At 44.1% G+C, this 24,269-nt stretch overlaps 1 protein-coding gene across 2 annotated transcripts in view; it reads right to left on the reverse strand.

The window, feature by feature from the left end:
• CPSF4L (cleavage and polyadenylation specific factor 4 like) overlaps positions 1–24,269 on the reverse strand; it is a 224,388-nt gene that overhangs the window by 110,902 nt on the left and 89,217 nt on the right. For both annotated transcript variants that reach the window (XM_069655108.1, XM_069655107.1), the window contains exon 2: positions 22,403–22,453. In XM_069655108.1, the coding sequence (XP_069511209.1) occupies positions 22,403–22,453 (51 nt within the window). The remainder of the gene's footprint in view (positions 1–22,402; positions 22,454–24,269) is intronic.

Consider the following 24,269-nt stretch of genomic DNA (forward strand, 5'->3'; position numbering starts at 1 on the left):
ATTGACTGCAAGATTGAATGGATGTAAACTAGACTGTGCATAGTCATCATTTTACACACTGTTTTTATAATTAGACTGTAAATTAAATTAGAAGTGTGACAATGATCTGCCTCTGCATGATTAGGCACACAGCACCGGAACTCTGAAAAATACAATTGTGCAATACTGGTTTGCTTTCACTGGGGAAAAAAAGCATAATTGTTAAAAAAAAATATCAATTGCAACTTTTCCATCTTATTAATTATACAATCCTAAAATTCTAGGAAAACATGCACAGTGCTTCTGAAGCTGAATGGAAAGAAACTATTCCTTTTATCAGTGTGCAGTTTATTTTTTTGAAAGGCTTAGCTCAGCGGCAACATGCGTGCCTTGGCAACAAGACGACACGAAGCAACACAGGTTCGATCCCCGGGTCCGCGCTTAGAAACCTCTGGGTGTTTAAGCATGTTATAAATACGCAACTAAGTGAAAAAAACAATTACCAAAATACAAAAATAAACAATTCCTGTTCAGCGCCTCGATGCCTGCGGGCTGTGTGAGCACTTTAAAAATGTAAATACAAAATTCTGTTTCAGAGGTGGCTTGCAATTACATCCATGTAGATAAAAATCACAAGAAGCCTTCTGGTTTCTGTCAAGTAACCCGACCTTTGCAAAGCCCTCTGCTCTAAACCTGTGTGTAAATGTACCCAGGAAAATAATAAAGTTGGCGTATTTACAATATTTTCCATGTGTAAAAAGGCCTACTACTCACTTTATCTGGAGCCCTATCTACTTCTAACTCCAGGAACTCAGTACAACACTGCAGATGTATTGTTCAACACTCGGAGCACAGGTCTTCTATGATTCCCAAGCACCTGCATCCAAAAGTACTGTGAATCTCTCCAAGATTTCTACTTCCAGATTCATCCATCAACACATGGATATTTGTTGTAATGCACAGAGAAAATGAAAACTGCATGTACCTTTCCAAAGCGCAGTACATAGATTGCATGCATGTGAACAGGATGCCTGCCACTTGCCCTGCATAACCTACTAATTAATCATACTGTCATTTGTACCATCTCCTCACATCAACTGACAGTTACTTACAATGCACAGTTTTCTTGTACTGCCCACTAGCGTAACAGCTGCAAACCAGATATTTCAATTTCAGCACCACTGCCTGTTTTATTTTTATAAACCACCACATTTGGAACATTTGCACAGCACGTGCGAGTGCCGGATCCTATGTGAAATGCCCAGAACGCGCACAAAAAAGGGAAACCGCATGTATATTAGGAATGCATGCCAGGAACATGCATTGCACATTTGACAAAATGCACCATTGGGAGGAAAGCAAAGAAATGCATGTGTACATTGGAAACCGTGCCATCTGTAAATTTGGATACATGAATGCAACAACTGAAAAGCATGTTCACACTCATGTAGCATGCATCTAAGTGTGAGAAACTTAAATTCCACACACTTTAGCATTCTCCTTTCCAATCCATACATCTTTCTGCCCTTTTTCTCACTCTACTATGACTTCCACTAATCCATTTCCAAAACAAATAGTGCAAAACCATCTTGCACACTTCAGAATTGCAGCCCCATAGGGCACAGTTATCACTGCAGCACTGACCCCATACCAACAATGCTAATACGCCTAAGTCACCACTCGTATGCAGTGCTGTACAATTGCACACACACTAACTCTTCCTGCCTACAAATCCTCCTACAATCTAAAACAATGTGTTCTCCTACTGCTATTACTGTACCATTAATACACATATTCACTAACTTCCTTCTTTTGCAATTGCAGTGAAGAACCACCTGCTAAAGGCCAGTGATGTCCCTGCTGGAAGATAAAACCCAGAAGAAACCTACTCTTCACATCCAAAGTGCAGTAGTGTTGTAGTGGTCTGCCTGTTATTCAGACAGTGCAGTGTTGTTGTACTGTAGCCTAGACAAAGTTATCCAAGACCAAATCACTCGCTTCACTCTTACTGATTGCACCTTGCGAGGTCCACTATTTCTATTGTGATCAGAACACCAGTATGTTAATGCCCACTAGCCTTATAAAAACATTACATTGTCATGCACACTGAAGCAAACCACACACACACACATAAAACCTTCCCATCCAAAAGTAACAGCCCTTTGCACAATCACACTCCTCTATGTATACCTACCCTCATATTCAGACACTCATGCACAGTACACACAAATACATTGCACAACTTCCAAACCCACACTCATTTTTTCTCTCCAACAGACAAGACAATGCCTACAAAAACAGCAACTCCATAGAAAACAACGCAGGCAGAGCAGATAAAAACTCAAGCCATGCAAAATGGCCATCCAACTCTAGCAGACTTTGTACAAAAAGTTCAAACAAAACAGCTAATACAGTCACAAAGCAAAACGGAACCATGTAGCAGGAAACAAAGTGTGACTTCCCTTTCAAAATGTAAAACAAACTAAATGTATTAAGAAGAATGCAAATACCAGTAGTGCCAACACTACATCTACCAACGGTAACATAGCAACAAGTAAGCATTCCAAAAAATGCATTTTATAAAATATGTTCCACCTTAGAATTGTTCAGAACCTTAGAAAAACAAGGGAGAAATCACACTCCACCCTTAAAACTTACAGCAGAAAACTGATCCTAGAAGCTCTCATAGATAGTGCAATGCTCCTCAAAAGGACATTATTTATATTAATTTTAAACAGAATGAAACCACTAATAAAATTAATTAGTAAACTTCAAAAAGTACTTCACAACCGACACAATATCAGCATAGATACCTTTGCAAACGGCTGTGCAGATGAGTGGATTCACACCACCAGCACAGAGCCATATTTCAATGAAGAGGCATACAAACAAGAGCAAACAATCCCAATTCCCATACATAGCGTGGGCAAGGGTATGAAAAAGGTAGACAATACCATTATCGGAGAAGAAACGCTGATTGCAAGAATATCCCCCGCAAACTTTCAATCAACTCTCCATTCCACCGAACCAATCCATCCCATCTACAAATGGCGTGCATCTCCATGTATAATGTACAAAAACAATCTTTCAAATCTTTGCAGCGGGTACATGTTTTAGTTTCGTGCTACACACCGTGTTCAATTTCTTTAGTTACTGCTAGGAAAATACTGCGCTGCTCATTGTTCAGTTGTGATTTCAGTAGAGCTAAGTTTTCTTCAGATTGCTCATACTGACATATGGTGTTTTCTACTTCAGTCATGGCTAATTCTGCCTCATTTGCTATGAGTGGCTGTCCAAGTGATTCTTGGCTTCCTGCTCTTAGGAGTGTCTACATTTAGCTGTGCTTGAAGTTCTTCTTCTTGTTGGTGCTCATTGTCCAGCATGTTTTTCTACTGTGTAAAGTTTATATCCATTATAGTGATTTCACTTGCATTGAAAGCATCGTCATAACAGGCATGGGTGTCCAATAAATCTTTTCTCCATGGTTTAAAAATTTGCAATGTAGTAAAGTTCTCTATGTTAAGGAGGTTTTAATGATAGCTTAATGTGATTAGTCAGGCTGCGTTTGGTAAGTTTAACCAGGCTGCCCTCACAACCTTTGACTATGGATTAACCTTTTTTTCTCATCGGGTTTAATATTATTTATGTATGAGAGGTTTTGGGCTATGTGGTATAGGAACATGGTTTCCAAAGCAGTATTCCTGTTTGGGTAGTAGGTGTCCAATAAGTTGTTTTTCAAAATGTCCTGGCTGTTGGGATCGTGTTTGGCTATTGTTTCTATGTCTTGGTAAGATTTGAAAACTCTCTTTCTGGATGCAGCAGGACCAAACCTTAGCGTTTCTCAAGGGATCCAATGTCATTGTACGCTGCTCTAACAGACAGCAGATTTGCTATCTAGCACGCAGCCCGCACCCAACCGGGAGGCTCTGCAGCCTTATCCTTATCCAGGATCACCGGCTTCATTTTTTGCCTTCAGTAAGACTACGGTGGAAACGCGCATCGGCTTGTGCTTTCACTTCAATGGGCAGATGATGCCTGCATTGACACATGTGCATTACTTCATTAAAATTGTTAATGAAGCATAAACAGAAGTCACTTGCCTCTAATTCTGATAAACTCAGAATTTGGAACGGTTCTAGAATTTCAACAAATAAAACTAGCCAGCGACTTCATCCAACCAGGTTTGTCATACAATTCCTCGGGAACTTGGAAGCCTCGATTCCCTGACAAACCACATGGCAGGCTGCAGGCCAAAACACAAACAACCACTAGTTTAATACTATTGCGCAGGGGGCCGTGCCTCCCTTCAACTCCCATTCCCTAAAACTATTGCAGTACTTCAAACAGTGGGCAGACTGTAGTAGCTGGCCACATTTACCACCCACTGCAAAGAGAATCATACAGCCAATGCCGCTGAAATTCACAAACTCCTCATTAACTTGGACCTTGACATCCTAGCCATCACGGAGACCTGGCTTCATAGCGCAGCAGGGCCAGCCCTCAACCTTGCCATCCCACAAGGCTACTCTATCATTAGGCAAGACCGCCTCTCCTCAGTAGGAGGTGGAGTAGCACTCATCTTGAAAGACCACCTAGAGGCCAGACAAACCACATCCAATCTGGATGACACCTCTGACTCCCTTGCTATAAAAATCACCCTCTCCCCTAACTCCACCATCACCATCAACCTTGCTACCGCCCACCTGGCCCACTATTGGAGTTCCATGAGAACCTCCTACATCGCCTAACGGAAAACCTAAAACTCGCCTCCAAAAGCATCCTCTTAGGCGACCTTAACCTAGGCTACAACGACAAAAAGGATAAGCCAGCCAAATCTCTCTCACTAGCCCTAAAAGAACTAGGCTTTGACCAAAAGATAACCTCACCCACCCACAACAAAGGCCGCATCCTTGATTGGGTTGCCGACCACAACTGCCACATAGACATAAGCTCCATCACACCAACTCCTTGGTCAGACCACCACATCATTCACTTCATCATCCCAGCCACATCCAAACCTAAAAAGCCTGACCCCATTCCCCCAGCATTGGCAAGATGCGCAAAGAACCTTACCAAAGACAAGATCCCACCACACCTCACCGCCCTCACAACTGACCTCAAGTCCTCCGACCAGTCAGTGTTAGCAGATATTTATAAGAGCACCTTAAGCACTGCCATTGACACCATTGCCCCACTACAGAACAAAAAAGCCAAAACTGTGAAACACTCAAACACCTGGTTCTCCCCTGAACTCAAACAACTCCGCTCTCAGAAAAGAAAAGCACTGAACACCTGGCAGAAATCACCCTCCCCAACCACCCTATCCTCCTACAAATCTATCACCTCTCAATACAAAAAAGCCATAATCGTAGCCAAGTCAGCCTCCTACAATGTAAGAATTGCTAATGCAAGTTCCGAATCCAAAGAACTCTTCGCCATTTTCAAAGAACTTACCACACCAGCCACCACATCACGAGATATTGTTAAAGACCAAACATGGTGTAACTCCATACAATCCGCCCTACTGAACAAAATAGAACTCCTACAAGCCAAAATCAAGGAACACCACAAAAACCTATCACAGCACCTAACCATTACATCTGACCACTTGCACACCCCCAGCCCAGTGCCCCCTTCCGACAAAGCCCCCACAACCCCCTTCAAATTCAGGGAAATAACAGAATTGGAAGTCATTGAGACAATGAACAAGATTAAACCATCCAACTGCAAAGGAGACCCCCGTCCAGCCAGTCTCATTAAAGACTGCACTGAAACACTCGCCCCCTTTCTCAAAACCTTCATTAACGCCTCCTTCAACACCAACTCGGTTCCAGACAGCCTAAAAGAAGCCTGGGTACGCCCCCTCCTAAAAAAACCTACTCTTGACCCAGAAGTTGCTAATAACTATAGGCCCATCACTACCGTACCTTTCCTGCTCAAGATCCTGGATAAAGTTGCCTACACGCAAATCCAGGAATATCTTGAAACCACCCATATCCTAGGTAAAAGACAGTCAGGATTCCGACCAGGTCACGGGACTGAGTCAGCCCTACTTGACCTAAAAATTCAACTTGGGGACATCATGGACAAAGGCAAACCGGCACTCCTACTACTGGACTTGTCCGTCGCCTTGGACCTTGTCAACCATGATATTCTAGGCATGCACCTAAAAAATGAAGCACACTTCTCCCCTGAAGCTATCGCTTGGGTGGCCTCGTTTTTAAATGGGAGACTCATGAAGGTCTTCTTAGACACTGCCTGGGCAACGCCCACCATCATCCACTGCGGCGTCCCTCAGGGCTCCTGCACCGCCCCCACACTATCCAACATATTTAACCTCCCACTCTTCAATGACCTTGACTGTCGCAACATAGCGTACACCAACTACGCGGACGACACACAGGTACTACTCCCACTAACCGGGACCTATGATGAAGATGTGACAGCCCCAACTAAAATCTACACAGCCATCCAAACCTGGATGGCTGCCAATGGCCTCTGCTTAAATGGGGACAAAACAGATTCTCATAGTAGGCACCAGCGAAACTCTCAACAAACTCCCCTCTCAATACAAATCATTCAACATCGACAACTCCATCATCACAGTTTCCAAGACAGTCAAAACCCTAGGTGTTCACCTAGATGCCTCTCTATCCATGTCCCGCCTTGTCAACGCCATTGCCTCTTCCTCAGCGCTCACCACCAAGGTGATCAACGCAGTCAAACCCTTCCTCTCTACCAAAAACTGCCTATCTATCGCCAGAGCCACAATAGGTACCAAACTGGACTACTGTAATGCCCTCTTCCTAGGCACCTCTGTCAACAATATAAATAAACTCCAAATAACACAAAATAACGCCCTCAGGGCTGCGCTGACCATCCCTAAAAGGGAACACATCTCCCAAGCCAGGAAAGATGCCCATTGGCTACCGGTAAAAGAAAGCATACTTTTTAAAGCTATGGCTATCACACATAGATGCCTTACACTAGATGCCACACCCTATCTCGCCGAAAGAATCACACTCAACACCTCCAACAGACCCACCAGAGCACACCGCGCCAACCAGATTTATGTCCCCACGTTCAAAGGAACCAGAGCTGGAGGGTCTAGTTTCCAACACCTCGCACCCAAAAACTGGAATGCCCTGCCAACCTCACTAAGGAACGAAGGATCTTACACCACCTTTCGCAAAAACCTAAAAACCTTTCTATTCCGCTAATGTTTTCAAACCAACATGCAAAGTTATGCCTGCATTGTAACCAAAGCAAAGCATAACCTTCTCCTAACACCTGTCACTGCACGACTGCTACCGAATGTTGCAACCTACCTATGCTATGTTAATGCTTTGCTATGTTAAGCTCAAGCCTTCTGTAACAGCGCCACGATGCCTCAGGGCAGCTCTGTGCGCTTTATAAATGCAAATAAATAAAAATAAAATAAGATTCTCGGGGCTAACCAATAAGCCACCGGCCACATACCTGGTCCACTTCTGTACACATACTATTACACTACCTGCATCCAGTGGGCAGATTCTGGCCATGCACCCAAGACTCTAGTAGCTGACCACAATCACCACAGCATAATACAGCCATGCACCCAACAAGCTTTACACAGGCCACAACCCACACACATAAGCCAGCCGCCTGAGGCCCTGTCCACTTCTGTATACATACTATTACAGTACTTCCAGTCAGTGGACAGACACTTGGGTGCATGGCCTCTACCGACTGCCCACGACCAATACAGCACAATATAGTGAACTTCCCAAGAATCTGCCCAGTGCCCACAACCCACACACATAAGGCATCCACCTAAACATCTGCCCACAGTTCACATACTAATACATTACTCGCACCCACTATCATACACCCAAGAATCTCAGGGCATTCCAATAAGCCACCTGCCACACACCAAGTTCATTTCTGTACACATACTATTAAACTACTTGAAGCCAGTGGGCAGACTCTTGACTCTATTAGCTGGACACAATTACCACAGCATAATACAACCATGCATCCAAGAATCTGCCCACTGGCCACAACCCTCGGGGCAGTCCAATAAGCCAGCTGCCACTAACACTGTCCACTTCTGTACACATACTATAAAACTACTTGCAGCCAGTGGATAAAGACAATGTGCCCACAGTGCCACAATATTCAAATCTGCTATTACCACTTTAACAGTATTCTACACCGAGTTCAAAAAAGGTGTACAGTGCCTCAACAATATATACAGTGAGTATACAATTATTGGCGTCCTGCTTCTTTGTAATCAGCTAATTGCATTTCTATGCACATATTTGTGCAATCCATATGCTAGTGTCACATTCTTGAGTGCATGGCCGTATTATGCTGCAGTGGTTGTGGCCGGCCCTAGACTCTTGGGTGTATGGCCTACGGCCATGCACTCAAGAGCATAGGGTCTGGCCACAACCACTGCGGCATAATACAGCCATGCACCGAACAATCTGCACACTGGCCACAACCCACACATAAGCCAACCACCGGAGGCCCTGTCCACTCAGTACAAATACTATTGCAGTACTTGCAACCATACACATTCCACTCCCCTAATGAAGGCTGCCTGCAGTCACCACATAAGCTGCACGCCTGAGGACCTACCCGTGAACTGCTCCTCCTAGGAGATGAGCAACTTAACCATAACTACAATAATGTTTTTTTTAAAACATTTTTATTACATGGCCTGCGGTAGCAGCCGTGTAGTTATGGTTAAGTTGCTGAACTAAGAGCACTTTTTGGGTGGCTTATAAAACTTCGCTCCCCCTGGATGAATCCTTACCAAACTTTGCAAACAAAGTATATTGCCCGCTCTGATTTTTGTTGGTAAGTTTGGTGAGGTTTCGTCAAGGGGTGGGCAAAGTTATAGGGGGGTTGCAAATTCTTTTTTTCCACAGACACAATGGAGAAAAGATGTGTGCATGCATACAGCTGAAACTGCTGGACGGATTTTCACCAAATTTGCACCAGGAGCAGCGTCTTGGTTCCGAAAGCGGGCTTTTGTAAATTTGGTGTAAATCCGTAGTTTTCCTTAAAATTGGGCTAAAAGCAGGTAAAAAGACATTTGCGATATCTGGCTTCGGTCCGCCGTCCCATTTCTCTGTTCAGTCCGCGGACTGGCATCAGATTGGCTCAGAGGGCAACATGTCGTCTGCGGACATCGGACGCGCCCACCGATTGGATGGTGAAAAGCGTGAAGTGGATACGTTTTTTGGAAAAGTCTGCCATGTTGGATTCGCCGACAGCGAACGGTGTCCGCGGACATCGCGGTAAAAACATTAAAATACAACATTGCCCTTCTCAAACTTATCAAACAATCTCTAGGGAGGTGAGGGGTGATGAGGATGGGATATGGCCATAAGAAGCCTAAAAACAGGTGTTTTTCACCGCTACAAACAGTCTGGATGTACGGGGGGCAGTTCTGTGATGTTCACCAACACTTCAGATGTTCGGGGACATCTATGTCTATTTCTGCATTACAGGGTTGCTAAAAAAGCTGTTTTTGGATGACGTATAACTTTGGCGCCACTCAATGAAATTGCATGAAATTGAAATTCTATTCTAGACCAGATTCTGAATGGATTTGCAAAGTTTGGTGGGATTCTGTCAAGAAGGGGAATCATTAGAGTGGGGTCCCAAAATATTGTAAAGGCTTATAAATGTGATGCCATTTGACGAATCTACACAAACGTTTGCAAAAACATTTTCGATCTAGATATAAAATGTTTTTGTAAAGTTTGGTGAGATTTTTTCAAGAGGGGGCTAAATTAGAGGGGGGGTCTCAACATTTTTAAATGGCTTATAACTGTTGCCGTTTGACGAATGTGGACAAGAGTTTCCTGAAAGATTATAGACCCAACCTTGAATGTGTGTGTAAAGTCTCAATGGGTTTTGTCAAGTGGGGGCTAAATTATATGACTATTCTATGTATATAAATTATGACACTTTTGAAAAAATAAAACATGGGCGGATTTCGAGCAAACTCAGGCAAGGAGCATTGGCAAGGACCTTAAAGCATGGTTTTCCAAATGTGCCCGTTTTTTATTTTTTGACAAGTGCCGTAATGTAGGTACAAAAAAAATAGTCATATACTTTTGGTGACTGAGGTATAGCCTGTGGCCATGGGTAGTGGCCAGATTGTCCAGGTCATGTCATAAGGTCATGACCCCCCCAGACAATCTGGCTACTGGCCATCCCCAAGAGGGATGACAAATGGGGTTAAAGTGGCCATGTCCACATGGGACTGGCTATTTGGTAAAGTTATTCGAAAGTGGGATAGGTTTGAAAGGGAAAAATTGTGCTTGTGGTAATATGGTCATAGGGTTCTCCCTTTGCCTTCTGCGGACTGCCATAGAAAGGGAAGAGGGGCTCTGTATGGAGCCGTGCCTTCCCTTTCCATGGTGGCCATCTTACAAAGGGATTTTCCTTCCTACAGCAGGACACCACAGCCGTCCCAGTAAAGGAAGAAAAATCCTCTTTTTTTAGCACCCCAGGTTACCGCTTTGGGAACCCGGGGTGCTAATGGTCTTCATCCCCCATTGCAGGGGCGGGAATGGGGGGATAACCCATTGCAGGGGCTGGAACGGCGGATAACGGTCCGGAGCCCTCATCATCTGCCCTCGCTTCGACCGATAACTTGAGCTGCTGCGCCGTCATCCCCCGTTCCAGTGACGCCACATTATTCCCATTATTATAACACAAAATGCTAATGGAAATGTTGGAAAATTTTATTGAGTCTATGTACTTTACTGAGAAATGTAAATTAGATGGAGTCTATAAGATTTGTTAGTTTTATTTTTTAACTGTGAAAGGTGGTTCTAAAAGGAACCCTCCGTTTGTTCTTGTTTGTTGATGTATTTTTATTTTTTTGCAGGAGAGGTTAGAACGTAGGGTGGGGAGGGAAATGAGGGAAGAGGCACCAAGCAATATATGTAGGGGCAAGTGGACAGGGGAAGATGTTGCGCTGCGCGTGTGTCACTTCTTAGGAAGGGGGCAGTGTTTCTCATGTTCCTTGATTACAGCTTCAAAAGCACTTCAAAATCGCTTGCCCCTGCAGAGCGGTTTGTTGCAGTATATGCAGAGGACTATTGTCTTCGAAAGATATGGATCAACAGCCTCTTTTATTGATTGCAAGGTAGCTGGTGAGATTGGTTGAGGAAGATGAAGAGGATGAAGACCGCCTACTACTTCCTAAGAAAGGAACAACTTTTCTGAGAGCATTACAGTGGTTGGATTTGGTGTGACGGTGCATGAAGGTGGTCCCGTAGGAGTACTGTACAAGTAGTCCGCAAATGATTATCAAGTTGCACTCAGTGCATTTCACTTTGGTATCTTTAGCCTTTGATACATTCCCAACAGTGATAAAGAACTGCTGCACCCATGATTCTCTCTTTTTGGTCATCTTCATTGTCTTTAGAAGTACTGCACTTTTTTTGTTGTGTAGGTCCTCCAGCTGGTGGTGGTGGTGGTGGTGGTGGCTTTTGGGGAGGAGGGATGGCAATAGCTGATGCCATTTTTAAGCTAAATAGCAGTTTTGCTAATATTCTTCCAAGTTTGTGCTTTGTACTAGATTGTAGCTAACGAGTAAGAATAGGTGTAGTAGCTGTACAAGGGTACATTTTCAGCTTGAAATTTTGCAGATCAGTAGAAAATGCAGTTCTGAACTGTCCTCGAACATCCGACACGATCGCAAGTGTGGACACGTTCACGGACACATCATCATGCCGTGTGCAAGCACATAGTCACGTGGCACTATCCGGGAGGTCCGCGATGACGTCAGACGTACGCGGACATCGACAGATTCTAAAACAGTGGAAAAAGTTGCAAAAAGTGTACAGAAGTGTTAAAAATGATGCTAGAAGGTGGGAAATGGGCAAGTCTAAGGGTGAAACTTTGTGAATTGGACAAAAATGTTGCTATATTAGGGTAAGTATGATATTAGTAAATTGTAGGAAAATAGCATGACATGCACTAAAAAAACTTTGTTAAAAGGGGACTTTATGGTTACAAGTTAAACCGAAAAACCTCAGAAATTCGCCAGTGTCAATGCGGTAGTGCTGAGTAAAGGTGTGAATAGAGCTCCATGTAGCTGCTATGCAAATACTGTCCAGGGGTACATTTGCAATGAAAGCCTCTTGTAGAGTGGGCCCTTGGCGTAAAAGGCAGTGTTTTATCTGAAAGGGAATAGCACAGTTGGATACATCTGACTATCCACCTAGAGATGGCATTTTTAGAGATGCAATCTTCTTCTCTGCCTGGCGCTATGGAGACGAACAGTTGATCTGTCTTTCTTAGTGGTCTGGTCTTGTCTACGTAGTAGAGGACCACCCTCCTCACATCTAGTGTGTGGAGTTTCACCTCAGCAGAGCTTTTGGGTTCTTGGAAGATAGCCAGTAGCTCAATAGACTGGTTAAAATGAATTTGGAAATGAAATTAGGTGAGAACCTAGGGTGAGTGTGCGTAAAACCAGTTTGTCCTTATGTATAGTAAAGAAAGGATCCTGCACTGACAGAGCTTGAATTTCACTGACCCTTCTTATGGAGGTGATGGCTACTAAGAAGGCAGTTTTATAAGTCAGGTGTTTGAGACTAGATTTGTGCATGGGCTCAAAGGGAGGTCCCATGAGCTTAGCCAGTACCACATTAAGGTCCCAACCTGGTGGTGGGTTAGAAATTGGAGGGTGGAGTCTCTTTACCCCTTCCATAAATGCTTTGGCACTTTCCACCATGACACCTTGTTATGAGAAGTGGTGTAGGCCGATAAAGCTTCCAGGTGCACTTTTAGTGAGTTAAACACTAACCCTGCATCCAGTAGGTGGAGCATATAGGTGACCGCATTAGAAGGAGTACAATCAACGGGGTTGATTTGCTTATTCTGGCACAAATAACAAATTGTTTCCATTTATCATAGTAAGAGTGCCTCGCGTTCAGTTTTCTCGACTCTTTCAAGATATCCATACATCTGAGGTAAATTGAGATGTCCGAACTCTATGACTTCAGAAGCCATGCTGCCAAGTTCATCGAGTTGGGCTGAGGATGCACTGTTAGCCCCTCGTGCAGGGAGAATAGGTTGTACCGGCACAGGAGTTTGATGGGGTCGCACACAGCCAGTTTGCGCAGGTGTGGATACCATGGTTGTCTCGCCCACTTAGAGCAACCAGGATGAGCCTCATCGGTTCCCTGTGAATCTTGTTCACGACTTTCGTCATCAGAAGGGTTGGTGGAAAAGTGTAGGCAAATATCCCTGACTAATTCATCCATAGGGCGTTGCCCTTGGAGTCTGGCTGGGGGAACCTGGAAAGTTTGGGCATTGCCTGTTCCTATAGTGGGCAACCCCACTGAGAGAAGAGGTCTCCTACGACCTCTTTGTGTAGTCGCCACTCATGTTCCTCTGGGAGGGGATCGCTGCTCAGAGCATCTGCTAGCGAGTCGAGTTCCCTTAGAACATGTTGGGATGACAGGTAAATCTTCTGTTTGAGTGCCCATTTCCAAATTTTCTGGGCAAGCTTGGACAGATTTTGAGAACGAGTGCCACGAGTGCCCCCCTGTTTGTTCAAGTAAAACATTGCAGTCATGCTGTCTGTTGGGATCTGCACTGACTGGTTGAATAGGAGGGGTTTGAATGCCCGAAGCACTCTGAAGACTGCCAGAAGTTCCAGCAGGTTGATGTGGTTCTGAGCCACCGTGTGAGACCAGAGACCCTGAGCTGTGTGGTGAAGGTAGTGAGCTCCCCACCTTGCCAGGGGGGAGTCTGTTGTGACAAAGGCCTGGATCTCTTGATCGTAGAAGGGTTTTCCCTTCGTAAGATTCTCTCTTGTCCACCAGCGAAGGCTCTGTACTAGTGTTAGCGAAATGACCACTAGATCGTCCCACTGACCACTTGCTTGAGACCACTGTTTTCGCCAACCATTCCTCCATGGCTCGCATGCACAGGCACGTGTGGGGAACCAGGTAAATGCAAGATCCAATCATGCCTAGCAAACGCATAGCTTTGCGCACCCTTATTTGAGGACAGGCCTGATATTGAGGAATTTGCAGCAACAAATTTCGAATTCTTTCTTCTGATGGAAAGCCCAACCCCTCTTGAGTGTTTAGGACAGCTCCTAAGAACTGTTTTGAGGTGCTTGGCACCAGGCTTGACTTTTTCTCGTTGATTGAAAAGCCCAATTGGAAGAGGAGGTTGATTGTTCTTTGGATGTTTAGTCTGCAAATTAGGGAGGACTCTTCAGTAATGAGCCAGTCGTCCAGACAAGGGTACACTGGGATTGCCTCCCTGCGTAGGTGCGCCACCACCACCGCCAGTACCTTGGTGAATATCCTTGGAGCGGTGGCTATTCCAAAGGACAGCACCTTTAATTGGTAGTGCTGGTTGTCCATCTTGAAAGGCAAGAATTTTCTGTGTGCTGGGAACATTGAAATATGAAAACAGGCATCTTTCATATCCAATGCTGCCATGTAATCTCCCTTTTTTAGTAGAGGGATTACCTCCTGTAGTGTAGTCATGCAGAATTTTTGTGGCTTGACATACTTCTTTGCAGGTTGCAAATCTAATACTGGGTGCATTGTCCGGTCTTTTTTTGGCACAAGGAAGTAGGTTGAATAAATACCCCCGTTTACCTGGTTGACCGGGACGACTTCTATGGCATCCTTTGCTAGCAGAACAGTGATCTCCTCGAGGAGGATCTTCTGATGTTTCAGCAAGTGTACTCTGTCGCGGAGGATGGTCGTGGGGGCGCCCTAGCAACTCTATGCAGTATCCTCCGGAAACTGTGGACAGCACCCATCTGTCTGAAGTGATCACTCCCATGCCTGGGTGAAGGTGGAAATGCATCCCCCTACTGGGGATGCATGGGAGGGGACCTGAAGCAGAATGTCACTGCTTGTTGGGTGGTGTACCACCTCTGGCGGGGCTGCCTCTACCCCTAGTGTGACCCCTGAGCTGCCCTCTGGGGTAGCCCTGTGAGGATTGGGATTGGTTATTACCCCATGAGGTTCCCTGATTTTGGAAATAGTTTGCACCCCTTTGGGAACTTTGGCCCCGAAAGCGGTGAAAATTGTTGTTTCCCCTCTGTCCAGAGGGTTTATTGGGGAGTTGGCCAAGAGATTTTAGGGTCTCATACTCCTCCTTTGCCATCTTTAAAGCTTCCTTCACTGTCTTGCCGAATAGTACATTCGGCTCCACAGGCATATCTATCCGGGTTGCTTTGGTTTCCGGTTTGAAATCCTACTGCCTTAACCAAGCGTGGAGCTTTATGACAGTGCATTTGGCGATTAACCTCCCAGCATTATCTGCTGCAACAAAGTTTGCTTTTTAGCATGCTGCCCGATACAGACCTTCCATCTGCTGCCAGTTGAGCCAACTGGCTCTTTAAGGGTTCGGGTGCGGAGGATACCAAAGCGGATACCTCCTCCCACTGATGGCAATCGTAGCCTCCCAAAAGGGTGGCACTGTTGGCAATTCGTGCCCGATAGGCAGAAGTGGAGGCAACCTTTCTACCCAGAGCATATAGTCGTTTACTTTCTTTATCAGGAGGTGCTTACGAAGAAGCAAGCTGTGTACCTGCCTGCGCCTGTAGATAACCAACCCCTCCTCCATACTGGCTAAGGCAGTTGCCCATTTTCATATCACTAATTACATTACAACAGTAACTGGCATTACGCATGGCCTTTAGCCATGGTCACTGTGCATGGCAAAATATATGTAAACCATGAATGGGCACTAGTCGTGGTCTTCAATTATGGACAGTGGTCACAACCTTCACCCATGTGCACTTATTATTTGAAAACACTAACAGGCTACCAACCATAGATTTTGGCCTTTACCAGTCGATACAGCTTTCAATCATGTCCACTGTATATTATATACACTAACCAGGCACTAGCAATGTACTTTAGCACAATACTGGCCAGCGGCCACAAACTTTGGCTGTGCCCACTATATATCCGGACATATAAATGGGTCACTAGCCATTGTCTTTGACCTTGAGCTGGTTGCACATCTTTTGGCCATGTCCACTGTATATTTTAAAATAATATAATAAATGCAATAAACAATGGCCAATGGCCGTGTCCACTGTGTATTATAAAACACTAAACAACCACTAGCTATGGCCTTTGATGCTGGCCAGTGCCCCCAGCCTTTGTCATGGCTAAATCCACGGCCTAAATTGTTATTAAGGTAATCAAAGTTTTCATGAGCTAATTTATAAATGATGTTGTTATGTCAAATTCCATTATTGGTGTAATCAGTTATAAACAATGTAATTAGTGTTGTCACCAGTGATGTGATTTGTAATGTCATCAGTGTTCTTATACAATATGTAATTAGTGATGTGATCTATGGTGCATCATTGCGGTCAAGCGCTGCGCAAAAGGGGGAGCAAACAAAGTGGCTTTAGCTGAATTTCAGGTGTTTTATTGCATTAAGTTCTCACCTTAACGCACCTGCAACTAAAGTTTTTTTCATGAATTTGAAGGCTTTTGTTTTTCCATAGATTTTTAGAATGCTGCCAAACCACTAGCATGGTCTTCAGCCATGGCCAGTGGGCACGGCCACTCTATATTTTAAAACACTTGCAACCCATCGCTCAAAGACATTCATCAATCACAAATGGATTTTGTCCTGTTTGGACTGTGGTATTGTTATGTATAAAAGATTGCAGGCTTTAATAACTCAAGCGGGCTGATTCACAGAGCGTTTCCCTATGCGATGGTGCCATTATAAAATGCTTCTGGGAATCAGGGACACAATGTTTTAGGTAATGCACAGTGAGATTTGATTTGCCATGGACCACAAACTGTGTGCAGTGTGCTCCAAGCCCCTTGTTTTGTGGTTGTTCTCTTGTTGACTGCTGATACATCGCACAACCTCAACTAACCACGTTTAAGAAGCATGGGAAAAGGAAATAAATGACCGGCTGCAAGAACAACATAGGCCCAGGTACCTTCAGCACCCAAAGCGAAAATAAAAAGCTGGCACCCATGAATATACACAGTACATTAGGTGAACATGCATCTTAAAGTGAAATATACAAATGTTGTTCATTTGACCTTCCCCTTAGAAGAAAGCACCGCAATACAAAATAGCAATGGACTATTTAAAAAAGTAATGACAACCCCAGCTAACCACATTTAAGCAGCACAGAAAGGGTGAAAAATGAACAGCTGCAACAATAACATATGTCCAGGTACTTTTGTCTGCATAACGAAAATCAAAAGCTGGCTCCCATGAATATACACACAGTAAGTGGCCATATATTTTAAAGTGAAATATACAAATGTAGTTCAAATGACCTTCTCCTAAGAATAAAGTGCGCAAGACAAAATAGCATTGGAAGTAAAAGTAATTAACACCAAAAAAATAACCAGAGAGAAAATCTTTCAATAAATATGCTGGCAAAGTATAAAAGGTACTCCCCTTTTAAACCCAGCAATCTTATTCCATGGAAAACAAAATCCAAATACAAAACAAGTGCTTGTGGGTAAGCATCTGCACTGGGAACATGACAACCTGAGTAAAATCCTGGTAGCCAAATACAAAAAAAAGTACAAGTTTGCCAACCTCAAGGAAAACCAAGGGGTTGTGTCCGGGCTCTGGAAAAAAAAGTTACGCCGTCCACCCACATGTGACCTTCACTGGTGCCCTGAAAAGCAGCCACAACCAGGGGAAAATAACTGCACCAGTGTCCGGGACTGCAAACTCTTGCCACATTATGGCCAAATACTCATGACTTACTTGCCCTCTCATTATTTCCTCTCCTTACCCCCGCCCCCCCCCCCCCCATGTCTGGCTTTCAACAATACAGCAAACTTGAAAAGTACACATACCACAGTGTCACTCGAATATATTGAACTAGGTTAGGCAAAAAAGTGTACAATTGTGGCATTATTCCCCCCCCCCCATCTGTACTGTGAGACTACAAATACTAGAATGCAATGCAGCAAAAGGCAACAAAAATGGTCTCCAAGTGCAAAACGTTCAAGGACTGACAGTAGGACGTATTTAAAAGAATTTATGCGGGTGCTGTGTGTTATGAGATACCTAAAACTTAGAAAAACACAGCATTCGGGAATGGGGACTGTCTCCCATCCATGCAGTAACCGGGACCGACCCTCCTTAGTTTCAAAGCGGGGTAGGATTCAGCCCCCTTAGGCCATGTTCTCCAAGTGGTCTGGTCAGGTGGGCTCATTTATGAGGACACATGGCCTTAGGGTGTGGACCACTCCCTCGCTTTGAAGCTAAGAAGGGTTTGTCCAAGTTACTGCAGGGATGGGAAACCCACTGTTGCTATAAAAATAGCAATTAAAATGTTATTGACTTGGGAAACTACAACAGAAAGCAATTCAGCAAAAGGCAAAAAATGCTCTCGGTGTTCTAAACTTTCAAGCACTGACAGTAGGACAGCATAAACTACAAAGCTTTGGATGCCCATTTGGTCGCCCAGCCATGCAGTAACCAGGACTGACCCTGCTTAGATTCAAAGCAAAGAAAGGGCCGGCCAAAGTTACAAGTGATCTTGTTCTCTACCAAGGGCCACTACCAAGACCAAAATAAAAACCAAAGAAGGACTGGTTTTGTGGTCAAGCCATTCCTGGAGGAGCCACAAGCTGGGAAGCGGTTTGGCGTGGAAGACAAAAGTAGCTGACTGGGATGCTGGCGAGAAGGCAGAGACGTACCTACACGGTCTGACATTGAAGGACTGACGTAGAAGCTGGCGAAGCAGAGGTCTGGACCTGTGAAGAAGCCGGATCACGCAGTTGAGCTCAGAGGTGCAGTCTGCGAGGGGCCAGAGGCTGCAGAACCACCGGCTGTACACCAGAACGCAAGGGAAGCCATCGAAAGAGAAACCACAGAAGGAAGAGCCTAAGAACGACCCTTGTACACTGGCAGAGATGTTGCCAGGATGGTTGGTAGTGGGCACAACATAGTCATGGAAGACTCTGGAGGAGACAGCAGATCAAAACCCACAGAGCAGGGGCAAGAAGAGAACCCCTTCGGTAATGAACATTTGTGATTTGTACACCAAACATTAGAAGCAGAGAAATACGGGTCTGTGACCAGCACCTACAAAAGAAGAGTCATACAAGTGATCTTCAAGGATGTAGAGTGACCAGGTCTGCCGAATCAAAAGCAGTAGAGAAATATGGGTCTGGGACCCACACCCACAAGAGAAGCAGTACAAACCATCTTCCTTGGGTATCAGGTATTAATGTCCCCATACATAATGTTGCAGGGAAAAGCCATATGCGATATATATGGTGACATTATGTATGGGGACGGGTTGCGGGGATGTCTCCTGCTCCCCTTGTAAAAAAAAAAAAAAAGTAAAATTCCAAGGTTGCAGGGGTGTCCCCTGCATGTTCAATGTAATAATGTCTCTGCAAAAAACAGCGACATTTTGGTCAGGAGACATTTTGGGGGTCGGGGGGTTACATTATTACATGGAACCCTTCCCCCAGGTTGTATCGAACAAGATACGAGGAGAAGGGAGTCATTCTCCTGGTAACCAAGACCTCCTGGAAATGGGAGTCATTCCCCCTGCTTGTGCTGGACTGTAAAATAAAGATAAGCAAAGCTGAAAAGACTTACTGATACAGAGTGTTAAAATATAAGCAGTGTGCCTGCCAAAGAGAAGTGCTGGAACGTTGTCTTTTCGGCTGGAAAACATTTTGACCCAGTCAACTGAATCATTCCCCTAAGAAGTCAAAGCCTGAAAGTGAACTATTAGCCCCGGTCCAGAAGAAGGGAGTCATTGTTCTGGACCAAGAAGGTCTATCTTTAGTTTTAAGTGTAAGGGACAGAATTAGGGTTTTGACACATGATGGTGGACAAGTTACTAGGACATTCTGACAGACCCATTCAAATTTTATTTGAGGCAGAGAAAGCCCTCTTCGATATAAGTAAAGTTAGGGTTTTCTCTTCATTTTCTTGACTAATACAAGTCTTATAACAATCAAAATGCTACCTTTGCGTTAGTCACCTCCTTCTGCACCTTTACAGTATCTTGCATGGGTTCATCCTTTTTGCTAAAAGTATGTACGAGAACAGTTGTAAATCGATGCTCCTTTTGGAAGCAAACCAGGCTCTGTTAAATCTGAATCATTGGGCCTCACTAAGAGTCTGGTGGTAACCCTGCCGGTGCTACTAGTGAGTGCGTCTGACTCATTTTACCAGCACCTGACTTCCCGGTGGCACCGGGAGATTACAAATTCTGCCGGACTGGGAAGTGAGGCGCCGGTAAAACATAGGACTCTATGGGATTGGGGACTCTGAAGCGCCGGCATCGTTGTTAACGGTGCCTTTGCTTCTGTGAGGAGTCTGTCTACCATGGCCACTGTGCCTGGCAGGGTTAGACCTGTCTGGCACAGCGGCCACAGCAGGCAGACACGTAGTTTGCCAGTCCGGTAACAAGGGTGCAGGTGAGCTTACCGGAACACTTATTTCCGGATTGGCAAACTCATAATGAGGCCAATTTCTTAGCACCAAATTCATTAAACCATTACTGGTATGACAAAAGTGGTCAGGACGGTTTTTAGATGTCTCTCTGTTGTAATAGGTTTTCTCTTGGAAACACATTTAGCTCTCTTAATTCAGCATTTCAAGAGCAGTTTAGGGTAGCCTCATTTCAGTAATCGATACATTATTTTAGCTTGATAATAAAACTCCTCAAGAGTTGTGCAGTGCCTGCGGGCCCGTAGAAACTGATTGACTGGCATGTTTTATCTCAAGGTCATTGGATGCTTGCTATTACAGTGTAGGATTGCGTTTCTATCCATAGGCTTACGTAACAGATACTTTTTTCACCTTCATTCACTCAAATAAGCAAATCAAGAAAAGGAATTTCTATTTGGCGTTACAAGGCAGTAAATCTTAAGTGGGTGTGGATGGAATTAATCCATGTAATGAATGCAGTAAGATGATCTAGACTATTACGCCAAATGATTGAAATGTCATTTATGTAGCAACAATATAGCCTTATTGATGCCCAAGAGGGTTTCTCCTCACTAAGAATATACATCACTTCAAATTGTTCAAACAAATTGGCTTAGTTCAGTATGCCTTTTATTTGCCTATAGAAAACTCCAAGATGTGCTACAGTAGCTAGATCTGTAATTACTTTAGTAGGCTCTTGGTGGGGGTGGTTCTCGCTGATCTAAGCAGCAAGTAACTACATCAATGGCTGCCCCTTGGGAAATATATTAGTAAAAAAGTGACTAACAAGAGTCACTAGCCGGCCTTGAGTGGAGTTAAAGGCCATTCACTCTCCAAGTTGATTACATCCGGGGAATCTTTAAGAAAGAGGCTGCTAGCATTGGTAAAAGGCATCAACATACTTTGAGACAGGTTCTAATAAGGACAAGATGTTCAACATGCTTTTTTCCTAAAGTTTTGAATGCAATTGCGGAAATCCTTCAATTTTACAAGCCCTACCATAAACCCCTTTCTCGGTTTCCTGATGTTCCAAAACTGCTGTGAACCCTCTTGAATTTTGTTTGTCAGCATCCCAAGATCGGTCAACTCCGGCTGAAGGCAGTCAGACCCTTCCCTTGGGATTAGACCATGGGACGGTATTGTCCTGGATTGCGACTCCTGCAGGGCCCTGTGAAAAGACATGAGCCTGCCCCAGGATACAACCAGTGAGCAAAGCTCACAAGCTCCTTCCCATCAGTCATACAGTATACTCTTTGGGCACAACGCAGTGTGCAGACTCGTGGGGGTGGGTCTATGAACAGCACACTCTACTCTTCCTCAGGTATACTCATTCTTGTGTACATTATTTCTGGGCCATTTATAAGGTTTACAGGAGAGTAAGTGATTTCCTGCAGACTAGGTTAGGGATAGCATGGGGGTTCTGGATGATAACCCATACAGTGCCACCTGGTCCTGCATCACAATCGGTAGTGGTCGCCGGCCTTAATGTCACACCAACTCCAATTCCCTAGCCTCTCACCCCCAACTTTCACAGGGGGGCAACAACAAAGGGGAACATACAGGGGCAAGGAATAAAGGTCTGCCCCCTGTAACACAACATTTAAAAACAGGAAGGCAGTGGTCGGACTATCTACAGCTGGGATTCTAAATGTGCCATAGTCACGTAGATCCCAGTGAAGAGTTTAAGAAGATGAAGCGCGTTACACTCTTTATTTTCAGCACCTTTTATTTTGAGGCAGAACAGGCTTAAAGTGTTTCTTAGATTACAACATCATTTATTCATATGTATATTCATGGTGAAATCTCAGACAAACAAACCACGCCAAAATCATCAAGCCACAATCCTCTACACTACCTCCAAAACTGTTTTGAAAACACCTTTTCCCCATATATATATTTTAGACAGTATCAGACCTAGATTCTGTACTGTTTCTTGTGTACATGCTATAAAGAATACATACAAATAAATGCTCACCTTTTCTGCACAATCCTCTCATGAAATAGCTGCAGACAGCGGCACCAGATTCTGAAAGAACAAAACAATTCACAGCAGGTTTTACTGCTTTGTAACTATCTTAAAAACAAGCAAATTAATGCAGAACACTGTTCACAGTTTACGCAATCCAACTAGCATGCACCTTCTTATGCTTGTAGGTTGCAGATTCCTACATTATGTCTCAAATAAATAATTCCCCCTTCCAAACAGATTGTCTGGGTTAAGGCCCGCCCTAATCATACATCCCTCATCAACCATCTAACCTCATAAAAACTAGGCAACACAGCCATAATTCTAAGACCTGAATTCCACCTGTAAAATGGAAGTCAAACACCAACAAGCCATTGGCATCTTCGGTTTGGCAAACTATAATTTTACCATTTACAGATTGGTGATTTTGCAGAGTGTTGTTTATACTTCAAGGTTGAATCAGGAATTTTGGCTATCTTGGAATACTTTTGGTGGAATATTTTTAATTGGTGGCGGTGTATCATTGGGTGATGGTGGCTTCCTTTATATTTTCGGAGAATATTAATTGGCATTCTTTTTTCATTTAATCTTTTCAATACCGCTCTACTGCGCAATTGATTCATTTTGTTTAATGTATACGTTAACCATAATTTGGTGACCACCTTGTAATACACCATTGATTTGATACAATTATGTATTGTTGAACTAGTTGAAATATATTGGAGTACCCTGCAAACATTACACCAATTTAAGGTTTGATTAATATTGTAGATAATCCCTGAAGAAGGGCGCACTCTCTCCCGAAAAGCTTTGTGTTTTGAACTTGGAAATCTGTAATTAAAAGAAGATAATTTTTGGGAAAATTCGGTTGGATTTATTAATGAACATGTATCTATAAATGGGTATTTCTCAGAGACAGTTTCAATATGAAGTAAAATTTCACATATATAGAATTCTTCCTCAAATATTGCTCGTCTTTTGAGGGATATGGGTGTGCAGGGGACGGCAGTCTCCATTCGGTTGGAGACCAATTTGATTTATTGTGTTACATTCTGATCCATCTGGCAGGACTGGCGTTATCCCCTCCCTGCACCCAAATAATCTTATACGTTACCGGTATTGGTTAGAAATAACATAATACTAGGTGTGCATATTTTACTTTTATCTCTGCCCGTAGACGGAATACATAAAACCGACCTTGTGGAAGGAATCCTGTCCCGCACAAGGTTGGTCTTATGCCCCCACCCCTCTGTCCATTTAATGGCACCCTTCACCCCTCCTCCACTTACCGTACGGGCCCAGCTGCTTCCTGAGTCTGCTCTTCAAGCCCCTTCGCTCGAAGCACTGTGCCTCGCACAGCATGACACATGTGTGTTAGGCTTGCAGGGAAGCAGTCTAGAGCCTACCAACCTATCCCACCAAGGCTGGGTTCGAAACTGCAGGGAGCTGGAAGCTATTTAGCAGTTGCTTCTACCCTGCGAGAGCCTGGTTAGCTTAAAACCAACAGTTACCAGGAGCTATTTTTGGCTTCCCAGGACAAATGGTGCCTTACAAACATGCATATGTGACATTTACTTTGAGAATGTAAATAAAGACAAATTAGGAGACATCAAAGACAAATTTGAATTTATATGATCATACATAATGGGCAAAAAGTTAAACTGTGCATCTTATGTGGAAGTTAGGTTGCATCATGTTGTGTAATCTCTTCTGGTGTTCCAGCTGCAGCTTCGGCCTACTGGGTAATGCCGAAAATGCATAACGTAGTTTTAGCTCATGCTAATTGCATCTTCATTTCCAACCCTGCAAGGGATGCTCTAAACTGTTCTCCGGGACCCCAATGATGTATGGGGTACATTACTCACCGTAATCGTAT

This window comes from Ambystoma mexicanum, chromosome 3q (genome assembly GCF_040938575.1).
Source record: "Ambystoma mexicanum isolate Mex_15411 chromosome 3q, UKY_AmexF1_1, whole genome shotgun sequence".
NCBI classification, from domain to species: domain Eukaryota; kingdom Metazoa; phylum Chordata; class Amphibia; order Caudata; family Ambystomatidae; genus Ambystoma; species Ambystoma mexicanum.